General features: G+C 54.0%; 1 protein-coding gene across 1 annotated transcript in view; it reads left to right on the top strand.

The window, feature by feature from the left end:
• Positions 1-545: 545 nt before the first annotated feature.
• TGM2 (transglutaminase 2) overlaps positions 546-14,901 on the top strand; it is a gene marked incomplete at its 5' end in the record, with an annotated part of 31,372 nt that continues 17,016 nt past the window's right edge. Inside the window, 4 exons of the mRNA XM_081096542.1 lie at positions 546-555; positions 3,869-4,048; positions 9,364-9,606; positions 13,453-13,571. Coding sequence (XP_080952668.1) covers positions 546-555; positions 3,869-4,048; positions 9,364-9,606; positions 13,453-13,571 — 552 coding nt within the window. The remainder of the gene's footprint in view (positions 556-3,868; positions 4,049-9,363; positions 9,607-13,452; positions 13,572-14,901) is intronic.

Genomic DNA, 14,901 nt, shown 5'->3' with positions numbered 1-14,901 from the left:
TTGTATGTGGCTCCTGGTGGGTACCCGTGTGTCTGCCCGTGTCTCTGTCCTGGCATGTCTCCATGCTTTTAACCTGATTTTGTGTCCATGTCACTGCATGTCCAGGTTTGTCTGTTGTATGTGTAGGAGTGTGTCGGTGACTGTGTGGGCTCCACATGAGTCTGTATCTGTATATGTGTATTTTTCTGTCCAGGTGTCTGCTACCCAAGGTCTGACACTGTGGGTCCAGATGTGTCTGTGTCCTGATTTAATTGTGTGTCTTTACTGTCCCAGCCCTGCACTGCCTGCTCCCCCAGGGGGAGCCCTTGCCTGGCCACCGTTCCCTCCTCCCTCTAGGGCTCCTGCACCGCTGGCCAGCCCAGAGCGTGGGCCCAGACTGGGCAATAGCAGCCTCACCAGGTCCCCGCCTTCCCCCTCGGCCCCGCCCCCGGCCCGGCCCCGAGCGGGCTATAAATTCCCTGCGCTCAGCCTCCTCCACAGCGGCTGCCAGTGGTCCACAACTGAGGGTCCTGCCACCAGTCCCAGGAGACACTGCCACCCTGACCATGGCCGAGGGTGAGTATTAGGGTCAGGGCTGCCGCTCCCCAGGAGCCCTGTGCCCGGCTGTCGCTCCCTGGTCTCGGTGCTAAGCCAGTGCAGCCGGGGTCAGGACAGGCTGGGGCTCAAATCTTGGAGAGCAACATGAGGTCTGGGCTGGGTGAGGGCTGCCTGGCTCCCAGTCCTGGCTGGGCTTGGGGCCTCAGTTTCCCCATCCCCAGGGCACAGTCATTGACCCCTGGCTTCCTGGGCCAGATGAGGCATGGAACATGAAGGCGTGTGTGACCTGTGAGGTGCTGTGTAGTGGGCATTGTTCCTGTCCTCAGCCAGTTATTTGGGCTGGGCCCTGCTGTGTGTCGAGTGGCGTCAGGCTGTGCAGGGCTGTTGGCCTGGCCTCAGAACACTGAGCTTTGGGCAGTCCCTGCCAGCTGCGAGGAGGCGCGCCTGCTGGCCCAGGCTGTGCAGGCCGACCCCGGCTGGGGCCAGAGGGGGGCTCCAGCATCCTGTGGGGCGGGGCTGAGAGCGGGTGGCCTTCGGTCCCTCTGGCTCTCAGGTTCTGCAACCCTAGTCTTCGGCCGCTTGTTGAGTCTCAGTTTCCCCTTCTAGAAACTGTTCTTTTAAAAAAATTTATTAGAGAGAGAGAGAGAGAGAGAGAGAGAGAGAGACCTGGATTTGTTGCTCCACTTATTGACACCTTCATTGGTTGATTCTTATATGTGCCCTGACCAGTAATTGAACCCACAACCTTGGCGTATTGGGACAATGCTCTAACCAATGGAGCTACCCGGCCAGGGCTCCTTTCTGTAAACTATGGGTGTAATGCCAGCCCTTGGTACATCTATGAGGGCTGAGAGGAGTGGAAAAGGGGCTCAATTAATTTCCCACCTGCCTACACACACACACACACACACACACACGCACACACACACACGCACACACACACGCACACACGCAGTGCTACCATGCCACAGGCCGGGGGAGGGGGTTTCTACAGCGAAGGAGGTCCCTGCAGTAATGCTGCTGGGCCCAGCATCCCGACGGGCCCTTGGGTCGGGTCTCCATTTGAAATGACCCCTGCACACTGCAGCCCGGGAAGGAGCTGGGGGAGGGGAGTGTGGACGGGGCCAGGGGCCATTTGGGGCAGAGATGAGTGGGAGGAACCACGAACCTGCCTGACCTGCTGTGAGATCTCAGGTCCTTCTCTGGGACGCAGCTCCCAGGGTGTGGGAAGGAAAGCCAACTCAGGACCGGCTGTGGCATGTGGCTAAGGTGCCCCTTGTCCCTAGTGCAGCTCCGTATCCTCATCCCCAAGAGTGGGGCTCGGTGGCCTTGGAGATGACAGTTATATGAGCCTCCCACCCCGATGCCCCAGGGGCCACTTCCTACAGGAGTCCCCCGGGCTGGAAGGCCTCGGGTCCTTCCTTCGTGCAGACATCCTGTGATTTCAGACCCTCGGGTTTCTACCCCTTTAAGCTGGGCATGACTTTTGGAAATCCTTCTCCAGACAGTAGCCTCAGAGCAGGGACTGGCCACCTCCCAGAGGGGGACAGCAGTGCTCTCTCTCCTGCTTGGCAGGCCAGCGGAAGTTCTGCTCCTGGTGGAGGTCTCTCCCGCAGTGACTGCAGGGGCTGGGCCTCCCGGTGTCCCCTCCCTGGCGGGAGACTAACACAGGACACAGTGGAAGAGGGGAAGGGGGGAGAGGCGGGAAGATGGAGAACAAACCCTGAGCTGTGAGCGAGGTGGCTACTAGTGCAGGCTCCAGAATCTACAACCCTGGACTCAAATCCCAACGCTGCCATTTGCCGTGGGACCTGGGCCACATAATGCCTACCTCTGCGGTCGCTGGGCACTTCGCACCTCACTTTCGGGATATTCCATGGCAGGAGGCAAGAGACCTGAATTGGTGTCACAGTGGAAGGACTGACTTGCAGGGTGACTTTGGGCAAATCCCCACCCTTGGGCCTCAGTTGGCCACATACTTCCCAAGGGCCCCACAACTCTGAGAGTCTGTCTTGCACTCTTCCCCGACCCTGTGGGCTTCCCAATCTTGACCTTGAGCTTGCCAAGGTTTATGAAGTTTGTGCTTCCCTCAGACCCCCACCCATCCCAGCACCCCTACCCCTGCCTGGTTGTCAGCTCCTGTCCTGAGCTAAGCCCTGGGGAAAGGGTGTCCCAACATCTCCAACATCCTCTGCTAGAACTCACTGCAGCCCTTTGAGGCTTGAGCGAAGAGGGCACAGAGAGGGAGAGACACCTGTCCAGGGTCACACAGCTGCACAACAGAACTGAAACCTAGACCCAGAAGACTCCAAAATCCCCATCATTTCAAAAACCTTGTATTATGGAGCATATTGAGCAAACATAAAAGTATAGAGAGCCCTGCTGGTGTGGCTTAGTGGTTGAACGTCAACCTATGAACCAGAAGGTCACAATTCGAGTCCAGGTCAGGGCACGTGCCGAGGAGGTTGCGGACTCAATTCCCAGTAGGGGGCGTGCAGGAGGCAGCTGATGGATTGATGATTCTCTCTCATCACTGACATTTCTATCTCTCTCCTTCTCCCTTCCTCTCTCTGAAATCAATAAAAACATTTTTTTAAGTGGAGAGAATGGCATAATAAATGTGCTTGTTCTCATCAGTCTCAACTGCCACTAGCCTATAATTGCTCCTGCCTCCTGCACCCTTGTCTGGCCGCCTCGCCGTTATTTGGAAGCATCGTTTCATTTGTAAATATTTCAATATATGTCTCTAAAGGATAAGGCCTCTTTTTTTAGATGTAAACAAATGAACAAAAATTCCTTAACATCACCATTATTCCATTAGTATTCAAATTTCCAGTTGTCTCATACATGTAATAACTGTTTTAAGTAGTTGTGTGTTTTTTTAATCTGATAGCACAACAGTTGGAATGTCTCTTAAATTCCTCATAATCTATAGGTTCTCCCTTTAACTCACCCCCATTTTTATTTGTTAAAGAAACCAAGGACTTTGCCTTTTGTTTCCCTCAGTGTGAATGTTGTTGTGTCCTGGTTCTTTGTTTAAAAACTTCCTCAGTCCTCTGTATTTCCCATAAATTGAAAATTGAAACTAAAAGGCAAGCCTGTGTAATTAACCTATCCCAAATACTGCCCTTGCTTTAACAACAAAACACACACACACACACACAGACACACTCCAACAACAACAACAAAAACACCCAATAATGATAAAATAGCTGGAGTTTACTAATCATTTACTATGCACCGGACACTGTACTAAGCGAAGGAGCATGGTAGGGGGTGGTAGCTGGCCGGGGGATGCCGCCCGGACTCATGCCCCTCATTGTCTCCGTAGATCTGAATGTGGAGAAATGGGACCTGGAGCTGGAGGCCAATGGCCGTGACCACCACACGGCAGACCTGTGCCGGGAGAGGCTGGTGATACGGCGGGGCCAGTACTTTCGGCTAACGCTGCATTTTCAGGGCAGGAGCTATGAGGCCAGTGTGGACCGCCTCACCTTCAGTGTCTCAACTGGTAAGTACCTTCACACCCCCTACAGCCTGAACTTGTCCTGTTCTGTGATTCGCTTGTCCCCTGACAGACAATGGAGCAGGTGACTCCATTCCTCTTTGCCCCCCTGGAAAATCCCCAGCAGTCACTAGCCCCGTTTCCCAGATGAGGGAACTGAGGTGCAGAAAGTTGAGAGACTTCACCCAAGGACACGCAGCTTTGTAAACAAGTCTGTGCTTCTGGACACCTTGGTTCCTAAACACCTGTTATCATCAGGGTTGGGGTCAAGATCTTTTGTGCTCATTCCCACATCAAAACAACTTTCCAGCTCTTATCAATAGCTGCTTCCCAAAATCCACGCAACCCGGCCAGGACTCTGGGATCAGACCCAAATGAGGCCCAAATGAGGTCTGGGTGCTGGAAAGAACCCAGCTGGCTCCAGCCCTAGGGAGGCTGGCTCAGGCTCAGGGCTGCACGGACAGACCTGGGTTCTGGTGCAGACGGGGCTGCCTACCTGCTGTGTGACCTGGGGTGAGTTGCTTAGCCTCTCTGAGCCTGAGTTATCGTGTGAAAAGCAGTCATGGTGAAGGGTGGTTAAGTGAGAAGGGCCTTACTTGGGGGAGTGCCCTGTTGACATTAGTGGCTGTTGCTGATCTTGCTCCAGGGTCTCCAGTGATGGGTAAAGGGACATCGAGACCCCAGCCACCCCATTCCCCAGATGCCCATGCCCATTCCTGGGAAAGTGGCTTTGAATGCCGAATCCGCTGCTTTCGTTTCCAGTGGGAACCACTCCTTTGAGGTCATCGAGGGGCCACCTGGTTGGGACTCTGGCCCAAGGGTGGGAACGGGCAGCTCTTTCTGCGGTCACTGAGGGCAGGCAGAGCGGGCAGGAACTAGCTGCACCCACCTGGCTGAGGCCTGTATTTATTTACCTGGGAGGCCGTTTGATAAGGCTTATCACAGAGCCTGCAGGCTGGCCACGGATATCCCCTTCATCCCTTTCCTCCTTCCCCTTCCGCTTTGGGCAGGAGCACACCCACTACCCAAAGTCACCCCACACACCCAGCACCTATGGGGCCCTTTCTAACAAAGGGGCCTCCAGCTAGTCTCTGATCTTTCTAGCTTCAGTTCCCCTTCTGTAAAGTAGCAGGCTGGAGTACGTGACAGTGGTGCTCTGAGAAGAGTCAAGTATAGGATGATGAAAATCACATCTATGGAGCACCTACTGTTTGCATGCCCGTTCTAAATCCCCCCATCTCGGAAACATAAGGAGACCCATTTTACAGATGGGAACATTGAGGCTTAGAAAGGTCACGTTACTTGCACAGGTCACACGGTGTCTATGAGAAAAGAAAACTCAAACCCGGCCCTAGAGTTGAAGTTTCTCATCACTGTGACCCCACAGCAGTTACCTTCAAGTGCCTGCCGGCCTCAGTGTATTCCTCTGTGAAATGGAACAGTAGACAACTACCAGCCTGGCAGCCTGTGACTTCCCCCTTCCTTTTCTTCTTCTTTCTTTTTCAAGGTGTCCCCTTTCTTTCTCCTCAATTATCTAAGTGTTAGGTAGTTAGGGTTCCAAGTTCAGGGTTCTGAGGTAACCAGCCTTCCCACCCCAACAACTAATCTCTGTTCTCCAGTCTTGGCCAAATTATCTCAAACCGTAGCCAACCTGCCCTGGCCACTTCCACAGCCCCTGCGGGCGGCCGCAGGCGGAGGTCACAGTCTCTCTGGATGCACACAGCTTCCCCTGTCTGAGCAACTGAGACCCTCCCCGGGGCCGGGGAGCCCTGAAGGACAATAGAAGGAAGCCAGGCCTCCAACTCCAGGCCTGGCTGGTGTCAGCGCCCAGCCCCTGGGCACCCTAGAATGTTGGAACATTCTCGCTTGGGATCTTCCTGTACTACCTCTTCAGGGAAACTGAAACCCAGAGAGGGCAGATCGCTGGCCAAGTCACCCACGGAATGAAGTGTGTGGCCTGACCCCACACATCCCCGGGGGCTGCGTGTTCCACACAGACAGTCCGAGACCTGGCAGGCTCTGTTATGGGGTACAGACTACAAGAGACAAACCCCACCTTTGTTACCAGATTAAAGCCACGCTCCCTCCAAGGGAGGGCCAGGGCGTGAGGGTGAGTGGGGTGGGAGTGAGACCGGCCAGAAGGAGTGAAAGAGCTCTTATGAGACCAATAGAAGGCTCTGCTCTGGACGATTCCCCTCAGCCACCACACCTGGCCTCCTGCCACCCTGGTCTGGGGTAGTGCCCAGGACCCTCAGGTCCCCAGAGCCATTTAGGCCCAGGAGGTCCCTGCAGTGTCTTTGGCCCCGCAAGAGTGCAGTGTGGAACCGCAACCCAGGAACTTTCGAAACCAGTTTACGTGAGCCGCGGTGAGGCCGGGGGGACAGCCTGTCCTCATCCCCCCCTCCAGGCCCCTTGGAAGAAAGGGCCGTGTGGGAGGGGGGAGGGGGTGAGGGCGGGGGGTACGGGGGGGGGGGGGAGGGCACGCCTAGGTGCTCCGTTGTCCTGGGACAGAGAGAAAGGGAAGTGTGTTTCCTGACCTTTCCCTGGGGCTGGTATGTCAATAGTGACTGTGGCTATGGGACCTGGCCCAGGTTGTAACCGTGGTGACCAGATCATTGATCTTCCCAACAGGGACAATTCGGAGAGTGAAAGGGATGCCATTAATAATTATACTAGGACTACAGGCGAAGACTGGGACTGTCCCGGCAAACTGGAACATGGGGTCACCCCAACTTTACCCCTCTTGCCTCAGTTTTTATTTTACTCCAGTCTCCAAAATGTCATATGGCCTGAGAATGCAGATTTTCAATGGTCCCCCTTAACCCTTTGAGTGCCAACCGATATCCTAGGAACTATGCTAAAATTGCCAAGGCATTTTTGCTGATTTTACAGCAGTTTAGGAAAAAAATTATGAATCGCAAGTAAATGAAGTTACATATTCAAAAACTTAAGGAAACCTTTACTACATTGACATATTTAGCAATATCATCATCACTAATAAAAGCAGACTTAGAACTGGACGCCATTTCGAAGCTTTGGTAGCGCTCCCGGCACTTTTGGCGAAAGACAGGAGGAGCGCACTAGCCCTCCCCGGCACTCTAGGGATATATATATATATATATATATATATATATATATATATATATATTGATTTCAGGGAGGAAGGGAGAGAGGGAGAAAGAGAAACATCAATGATGAGAGAGAATCATTGATGGGCTGCCTCCTGCATGCCCCACACTGGGGATCGAGCCCGAAACCTGGGCATGTGTCTTGATCGGAAATCGAACTGTGACCTCCTGGTTCACAGGTCGATGGTCAACCCTGAGCCATGCCAGCTGGGCTTTAATGGTCCCTTTTGATGACACTGAAGATAGCTCACATTTCTGTGTAATTACTACTTCCTAGTCACTGTCTTAAACGCCTTCTATAAACTCTCACTGAATCCTCTAAAGCAGGGGTGGGCAAACTTTTTGACTCGAGGGCCACAATGGGTTCTTCAACTGGACCGGAGGGCAGCAACAAAATCATGGATGGAGTGTTTGTGTGAACTAATATGAATTCAAAGTAAACATCATTACATAAAAGGGTACGGTCTTTTTTTTTTTTTTTTAGTTTTATTCATTTCAAACGGGCCGGATCCGGCCCGCGGGCCGTAGTTTGCCCAAGGCTGCTCTAAAGAGTGTTAGGAGGTGGAGGCGACAATACATAGTAACTTTTATTTATTGTGCACTTACTATGTGCCAGGCACCTTTTGAGACACTTCACATGCCTCATCTTCTTTAAGCTTCAGACTGACTTTGTGAAGAGGTAGTGCAATTGCCTCCATTTTACAGATGAAGAAACCGAGTCACAGAGAAGCTACATAGCTGTCCAAAGTTACAGAGCCAGTTTCAGACCTGGAATCAGGCCCTCCCAGGCATGTGGTCTAAACCTATTTTCTTCTCTGATGAGAAAATTACAGATTGGAGAAGCCTGGTGACTTAGCTCAGGTCACACAGCCTCAGGGCCTGAGTGGGGGAGCCAGAACCAGATAGGTTCTCGGGCCCCAGTACTGCTGGACTCTTCCCTCAAATGCCTACTGTGGACGCCTGGGAGCATTTAAAGGCTCACAGCTGACTCCTGGCACCCAGACAGGGTCCCGGAGGCCAGTGTCAGGCCTGTTAGTTCATGATTATATTTGGGCCTGGGTGTGGATGGTGGCTGGGTGTCGGGAGGGAGCCCCTCAGTGAGCAGGCCTTGTATTGTCAGCAGCAGTGGGCTGGGCTGCAGGGAGAGGGTGGACGATTAAAAATAAACCTTCCTGGGCAGCTGCCCAGTCCAGCAGAGAAGGTTCTGTTTCTCTTTTCGGCCACCCAAGTCCAGAAAGGGAGACCAGCCGCCCTCGCCCTCCCCATGACTCAGTCCTGCCTGCAAGGGCCAGGCCCTCCCCTCCACCTGAAAAAGCAGCTATTTGAGGCAGCCCCTCTGCCTCCCTGAGCCTCAAGACCCGCCTCCTGCCCCCTTCCCCCGCCCCCCCCCCCCCACACACACACCCCAGGGAGCATCCTCTGGGAATGAGAGGTGCCGAGGGGACAGCCAGAGCCCAGGAACCTGGGCTTGGATGCCCACCCCGCCCAGAGATACCGAATCAAGCACACAGCGGGCACGTGCATATTTGCTTTGATTTCTGACCCTGGGGTAGCCTCAGTTTCCCCCCTCAAGGGGGCCTGGGGGAAGCTGGGAGCGCCCAGGCATTTCATAAAGTGCAAAGGGCGATGGCAGGTGAGAGACGGCTGTGAACACTCCTCGGAGCTGTCATGGAGATCCAGAGGCCAAAGGCTGGAGGGCCACCGGGGACCCTGTCCTATCCTCTTCGGAGCCTGGGTTTCTTTTCCTGAAAGGGAAGGAGGACGTCAGTGGGTAAAGGAACTCGGCAGGAAAGGCGGGCCCCGGGAAGCACCTACCCAATTCCTGTCCCTGCTGCAGGTGGGCAAACGGAGAGGGGGATGGGCTTGTCCAAAGCCACGCCAGTCCAGAGCAGCGTGACAGACCCTGCCCCAGGCTGCACTGACCCCTCTCCCAGGAGGAATCTGTCTACAGCTTGTCGCGCATTCCTACAAAACCACCCTCCAAGCGGGGGGTTTGATCCCCATTTTACAGATGGGAAAACCAAGTTTCGGGGAGATGAAATCTCCTGCCAAAGTTCTCTCCATGGTTAGTGGCATAACTAGGCCTTGAATCCAGGCCCAAGGACCCCTGGCATGTGCCAGGCCCCTGCCAGTCCTGACTTCCTCCCTCCCTGCCCACCCCTGGCTCATGGCCCCTGCTTTCTCCTTCCACAGGCCCAGCACCCAGCCAGGAGGCGGGGACCAAGGCCCGCTTCCCGCTGTCCGATGCCGTGGAGGAGGGCGCCTGGACGGCCTCAGTGCTAGACCAGCAGGACAGTGAACTCTCGCTGCAGCTCATTGCCCCAGCTCACGCCCCCATCGGCCTATACCGCCTCAGCATGGAGGCCTCCACCGGCTACCAGGGCTCCAGCTTCCTGCTGGGCAACTTCACCCTGCTCTTCAACCCCTGGTGCCCAGGTGAGGTATACTCCATCCATGGGCAGGTGGGAGGTGGGCAGGGCCAGACCTACCCATGGGAGCTACTGAGGGTGGGAGACGGGGCAGAAGAGACATCAAGGCAGACTGAGTGAGGCCCACTCTTTGCAGCTCCGTGCTCAGCTCCCCCAGACGCTGCGATGTGAGGACTCCTCTTATTCCCATGTACAGAGGAGGAGACAGGCTCACAGAAGCACAGTGACTTGTCAAAGCCTCACAGCCACCAAGCGGTCTTAGCCCATGTCTTGTCCGCATGTGCCCATGGCCCTGTGAGCTGGGCGTGGAGGTGGCCGGGTTCTGAAGCTCCACTCAGGAGTGGGGTGCCCATGGCTCCCACCTGGTACTGTTTCACGGGGCTCTGTTTTAAACCTCACCAGACCGGCAAGAGGAGGGGAAACCGAGGGAGGTGGTGGGGTGGGGTAGCCAGGAGAGGGGGCAGGAGCAGTTTTATCTAAGTGTCTCCCCACGCACGCTCTCAATTATTCCTCTCAACCAGCGCAGGGGGAGAGGTCAGCGGCCTCATGTCACAGGCAGGGCACTGAGGCTCAGAGAAGTGAGGGGGCTTCTGGCAGCTCCTTCAGTAAGTAAGTGGAGCCGGCTGCACGAAGCTGGGGGGTCGGAGGGGACACTCGGGGGGACCGAGGCCCACTTGAGCAGATGGGAGGAGGCAGGGGCTGCCACAACGCCTCTTGGGCCTCAGTTTCCCATCTGACTAACAAGGCAGTCGGCCGGGTTTCCTTCCTGCTCCTGCCCAGCAAGGCGGAGAGGGAGGCCTTGTGGGTGGGTCTCAGCCCAGGAACTGGTGTCTCCCCTCAAAGTCTCGGCCCAGGACAGACATCCTGGTCTCTCCAGCATCAGATAACCAGCTTCTTACAGGCCATTGCTTTATTTTTTTTTTCTTCTCCATTTGGGGGTATTTGATAACATATTTGAGCAGAAAGATGTTTTATTTTCTCTTTTACATACTTTGGCTTTTATTTCTCATTATAATAGTAAGACAGGAGACCGTCCTCTTTATAAAACCTCAAGCACTGCAGAGACAGCCACCCCTTGTCACCCCTCCTTGGGGAACACCATCATAGCCACCCTGGGGGGCTCATCTCCTTAGATTTGGGCACATGTGCCTGGAGATATCACCGCATTGAGCTCCTCTGTCTCCTTTAATGTAAAAGGATCCCCCAAATACATCAACCTACTGGGTTGTTTTTCTTCTACAATATGTCTTGAGGATCTTTCCACATTCATCTGCACACAGAGACTCATTTTTTTAAATATATTTTATTTATTTTTTACAGAGAGGAAGGGAGAGGGATAGAGAGTTAGAAACATCGATGAGAGAGGAACATCGATCAGCTGCCTCCTGCACACTCCCCACTGGGGATGTGCCTGCAACCAAGGTACATGCCCTTGACTGGAATCGAACCTGGGACCCCTGAGTCAGCAGGCCGACACTCTATCCACTGAGCCAAACCGGTCAGGGCTAGACTCATTTTTTTAATGTGTTCTTATTGACTTCAGAGAGAGGAAGGGAGAAGGGGAGAGAGAGAGAAACATCAATGATGAGAGACAATCATCAATCATCGGCCTCCTGCACGGCCCCTCCTGGGGATTGAGCCTGCAACCTGGGCATGTGCCCTGACTGGGAGTCAAACCGTGACCTTCTGGCTCATGGGTCGATGCTCAACCACTGAGCCACACCAGCTGGGCCATCAGCTCATTCTTTTTGAGCACCTGAGCGACCATAGCCTGTCCGTGTGGCTCTTTCATTCGTCTGGTCCCCTACGTCAGGGTTTCATCATGGGGAGAGTGTTGCACCCTTGCTTCCGTGGCCACGTGGGATTTCTCAGGACAGAATCGGCCTTGCTGGAGCCCGCTGTGTGCTTGTTTTAGTATATGTGCTGCCGGAGCGGGCACGTGTGTGCTTGTTTTGATTTCTGACAACCTGCGGAGCTTACAGCCCGTTGGCAGCCCAGCCCGTGGAGCAGGAACATGCAGTGTCCTCCTCCCAGCCAGCACTGTGCGAGTTCAGCGTCCAGCGAACAGGGAGCAAGGTTCTGGGGATGTCCTCCTTCCTCTGGAACTGTCCCCTCCCTGCCCTCGGGCTGGCGTGGCGGTCAGCCAAGCAGCACAGTGACTAAAGAAGTGACCCACATCCCAGGGTGAGAGCCTCGAGGAAGCAGTGGGCCTGGTGATTGGAAAGCAGGAAGTTGGGCTCTGTGTGGGGTGGGGCTGGACGAGGACACTGTTCTCCCTCTGGGGCAGAGGGCAGGATCCGCCCGTGATAGGGGACCCCCTGTCCCTGAGCTCCAGCATGGACAGGATCAAGTGCCCGTTACAAGCAAGGCTTCTGTCCCCAGTGCCCTACCCTTACCTGAGCTGGGATGGGAGCCTGAGCTGGGGACACCCAGTGTGCTGACACGCTCACTCCAGCTCACTCCGATGGGAAAACACTGTGGGCATTTCTTTCTCTTTCATTCTTTTTCCCACACTGCCCACTGATTTATAACCACATGGTTCACTTATCGTAAGGCTAATTTGTATTGCACAATTTCCGGAGCCAAAGAGCAGGATACATAGACACTCAGCCATGGCCACATCTGCCTTGCTCCATGCAGTGCGAGTGGGGTGCTGGTCACTGCAGAGGGGCCGGTGGAGCCTGGGCCCGGAGGGGTCCTGGCTGCTGTATTCTAGCCCAGGTTTGCCAGGAGCACCGACTGTGCTTTCTCGGGCAGAGCCTGGGGCCACCATTCCTCAGGGGCCCACAAAAACATGTGAATTGTTTTAAAATCAGAAGAAAACAGTAAGTGTTTAGGTCAGAGAATATGTCTTAATATATAATATTACTATATCCATCCTTATACTAATGCAGGCATGAAATACATTTTATATATATATATATTTTTTAATGGAAGCAAAAATGCCCAGGGCCCACCAAAGGCATAACGAGGCTCTGGAGTTCCCCTTCCTCCGTTTCTTCCCCTGTGACAGGGAGATGGTACAGGCCAGCCTGACATCTGACCTCCTGCCCTCTGGCCCCGGCTACCTCCGCCCCCTTGTCTGTCCTCACTAGTCGCAGGGAACTAAGTGCCCTGCATTTTTCAGCCGCTGCAGCTTGGCCGTCTCTGGTCCCCTGCTTAGCATGTCGTAAGGCATCAGATGCCACCTGCTCCAGGTGGCTGTGCCTAACCCCCGAGCTGGACGGGACCCCACCTCCCCCCAGCGCCGCAGACACACCTCCTTGGCTTTCTCTCCACCCTGAATAGTGCTCCTTCCTCACGCTGGCTCGGGCTTTAGCTTACGAAGCACCTTTCAGATCTGCCACCCATCGTACGCACGGGAAACACCGAGAGGTGGGCAGAGCCGGAGAGGTGACCTGCTAGGGCCACACAGCAGGTGAGAGCAGAGCTAGGGGCTCCCAACTCCTGCCCAGGCTCCTCTGCCCTTTGTTTTAGCATCAGTTTTCCCGTTCGTAAAGTATTCTCGAGGCTCAGTTTTTTCCACCTGTAAAATGGGGCTTTCATGGATCCCTTCTACATAGGGCTCTTGTGGAGAATAAGCAAGTTATTATATACCACATGCTTATCACCAATCCGGGCACGTGACAAATGTTGGATGAAAGGCAGCCCGCCGTTGTTGTCACTAACTGATAACACAATCTCTGTCATTGGCATGGGATTATGTATTAATGATTAGTTTTTTAGATTAAATACTAGAAAGGCTTCTGAGACGCCAACCTGGCCCCGGGGAGTTGTCATCCCCCATGCCAAGTCTGCGGGAACCCTGGGCCTCACCAGACCCAGAGCTGAGGCCCCTCCTTCCCACCCACAGCGGATGCTGTGTACCTGGACTCCGAGGAAGAGCGGCAGGAGTACGTCCTCGCCCAGCAGGGCTTCGTCTACCAGGGTTCGGCCAAGTACATCCATGGTGTCCCTTGGAACTTTGGGCAGGTATGGTCTCACGCTGCCCCTCCCGACCATCTCAGACCCACTGTGTGCTAGGCTCCAGGTCTGAGACAGTCAAGCTGCAAAAGTGTGATCTGGCCTCAGAGCCGCCCACCCCATGTTGTCAGCATTCAAGGTCCCTGAAATGGAGGCTCAGAGACAGTCCAGGCCAGGCCTGAAGTCACACAGCGAAGGGTTTCCCTACCTGTCATGGGAGCAGCAACCCCAGATATTCACGGTGGGAAAGAATGAGGGGAGCCTTTAGGAGTTGTGGGCAGGCAGTCATTCCAGGAGAGAGAAGGGGAACATTCAAGGCCATATATCAAATTAATAGGCAGCACTTGGTGAGTACTTACTGTATGCTCAGCATGTGCTGGGAGCGGGCTTTAAACCTTTATCTACATCAGTGGACCTCAAGCTTAAATATACATCAGAATCACTGGGAAAGTGTGTAAAATACACATCACGGGGCCCACCCCTAGTGTCAGATTCAGTAGATGTGGATGTGGGCTGAGATTCTGCATGTTTAACAAGTTCTCAGGTGATGCTGATGCTTCTGATCTAATGTCAGTACTCTGGGAACTGTTGGTCTGGATATATCAGCTAGCTACTGCCGAATAACAAACAAGCCTAAACCCAAGAGGCTTAAATCTCTGGGTCAGCCAGGGCATAACTGTCTAGGCTGAACTTGTCTGACCTCAGCTGGATGGCTCATCTCTGTTCCATGTAGTTTCTCATTCTCCCAGGCCAGCCTGGGCTGGTTCTCCAAACCATTGCTGTTTTCCTCTACCATTCAGCCTCCCATAAAAATTCTTGAGACATTGCTGAGAAAATTCATGAAGCAAGAACTATCTCACCCCTGACCCCTCAACCTCCTGATGTAAAGGAAGGGAATAATTGCCCACAGGAGACAGGGCAGTTCCTGAAATAGGCACCATGTGATCTGGGCTTTGAAGGAGGTGGGTGCATGTCTACTAGGCAAAGGGAACTGCATGAGCAAGAGCTTGGAGATGGGACAATTTATGCCTAAGAAGTATCTTGTAGCCTGAGGAGCACTGTACTTATGAAGGAGCCCCAGGAGGTGAAGTGGGAGAAATCAGCAGTGTTCAGGTTGGAAACTGGCCTTAATGTCAAGCTGATGGCAATAGGGAGCCACAAAAGGATTCAAGCCGTGGAGGGAGACCTGTGATGAGGCCTGGTTTGGGACAAGACCATAGAGATGTGGAGCAGGGGACAGACGGAAGAGCCTTCGAACATGACAGATCCGTGGTCCAATGGGTGTGACAAGGAGGGAGTCCTCCTTTGGATAAAGATAACATTTGAGTTGCAAGGATGA

This window comes from Myotis nattereri (genome assembly GCF_964212035.1).
Source record: "Myotis nattereri genome assembly, chromosome: 8".
Classification (NCBI taxonomy): Eukaryota; Metazoa; Chordata; class Mammalia; order Chiroptera; family Vespertilionidae; genus Myotis; species Myotis nattereri.
This window is presented reverse-complemented; position numbering and strand designations above follow the sequence as displayed.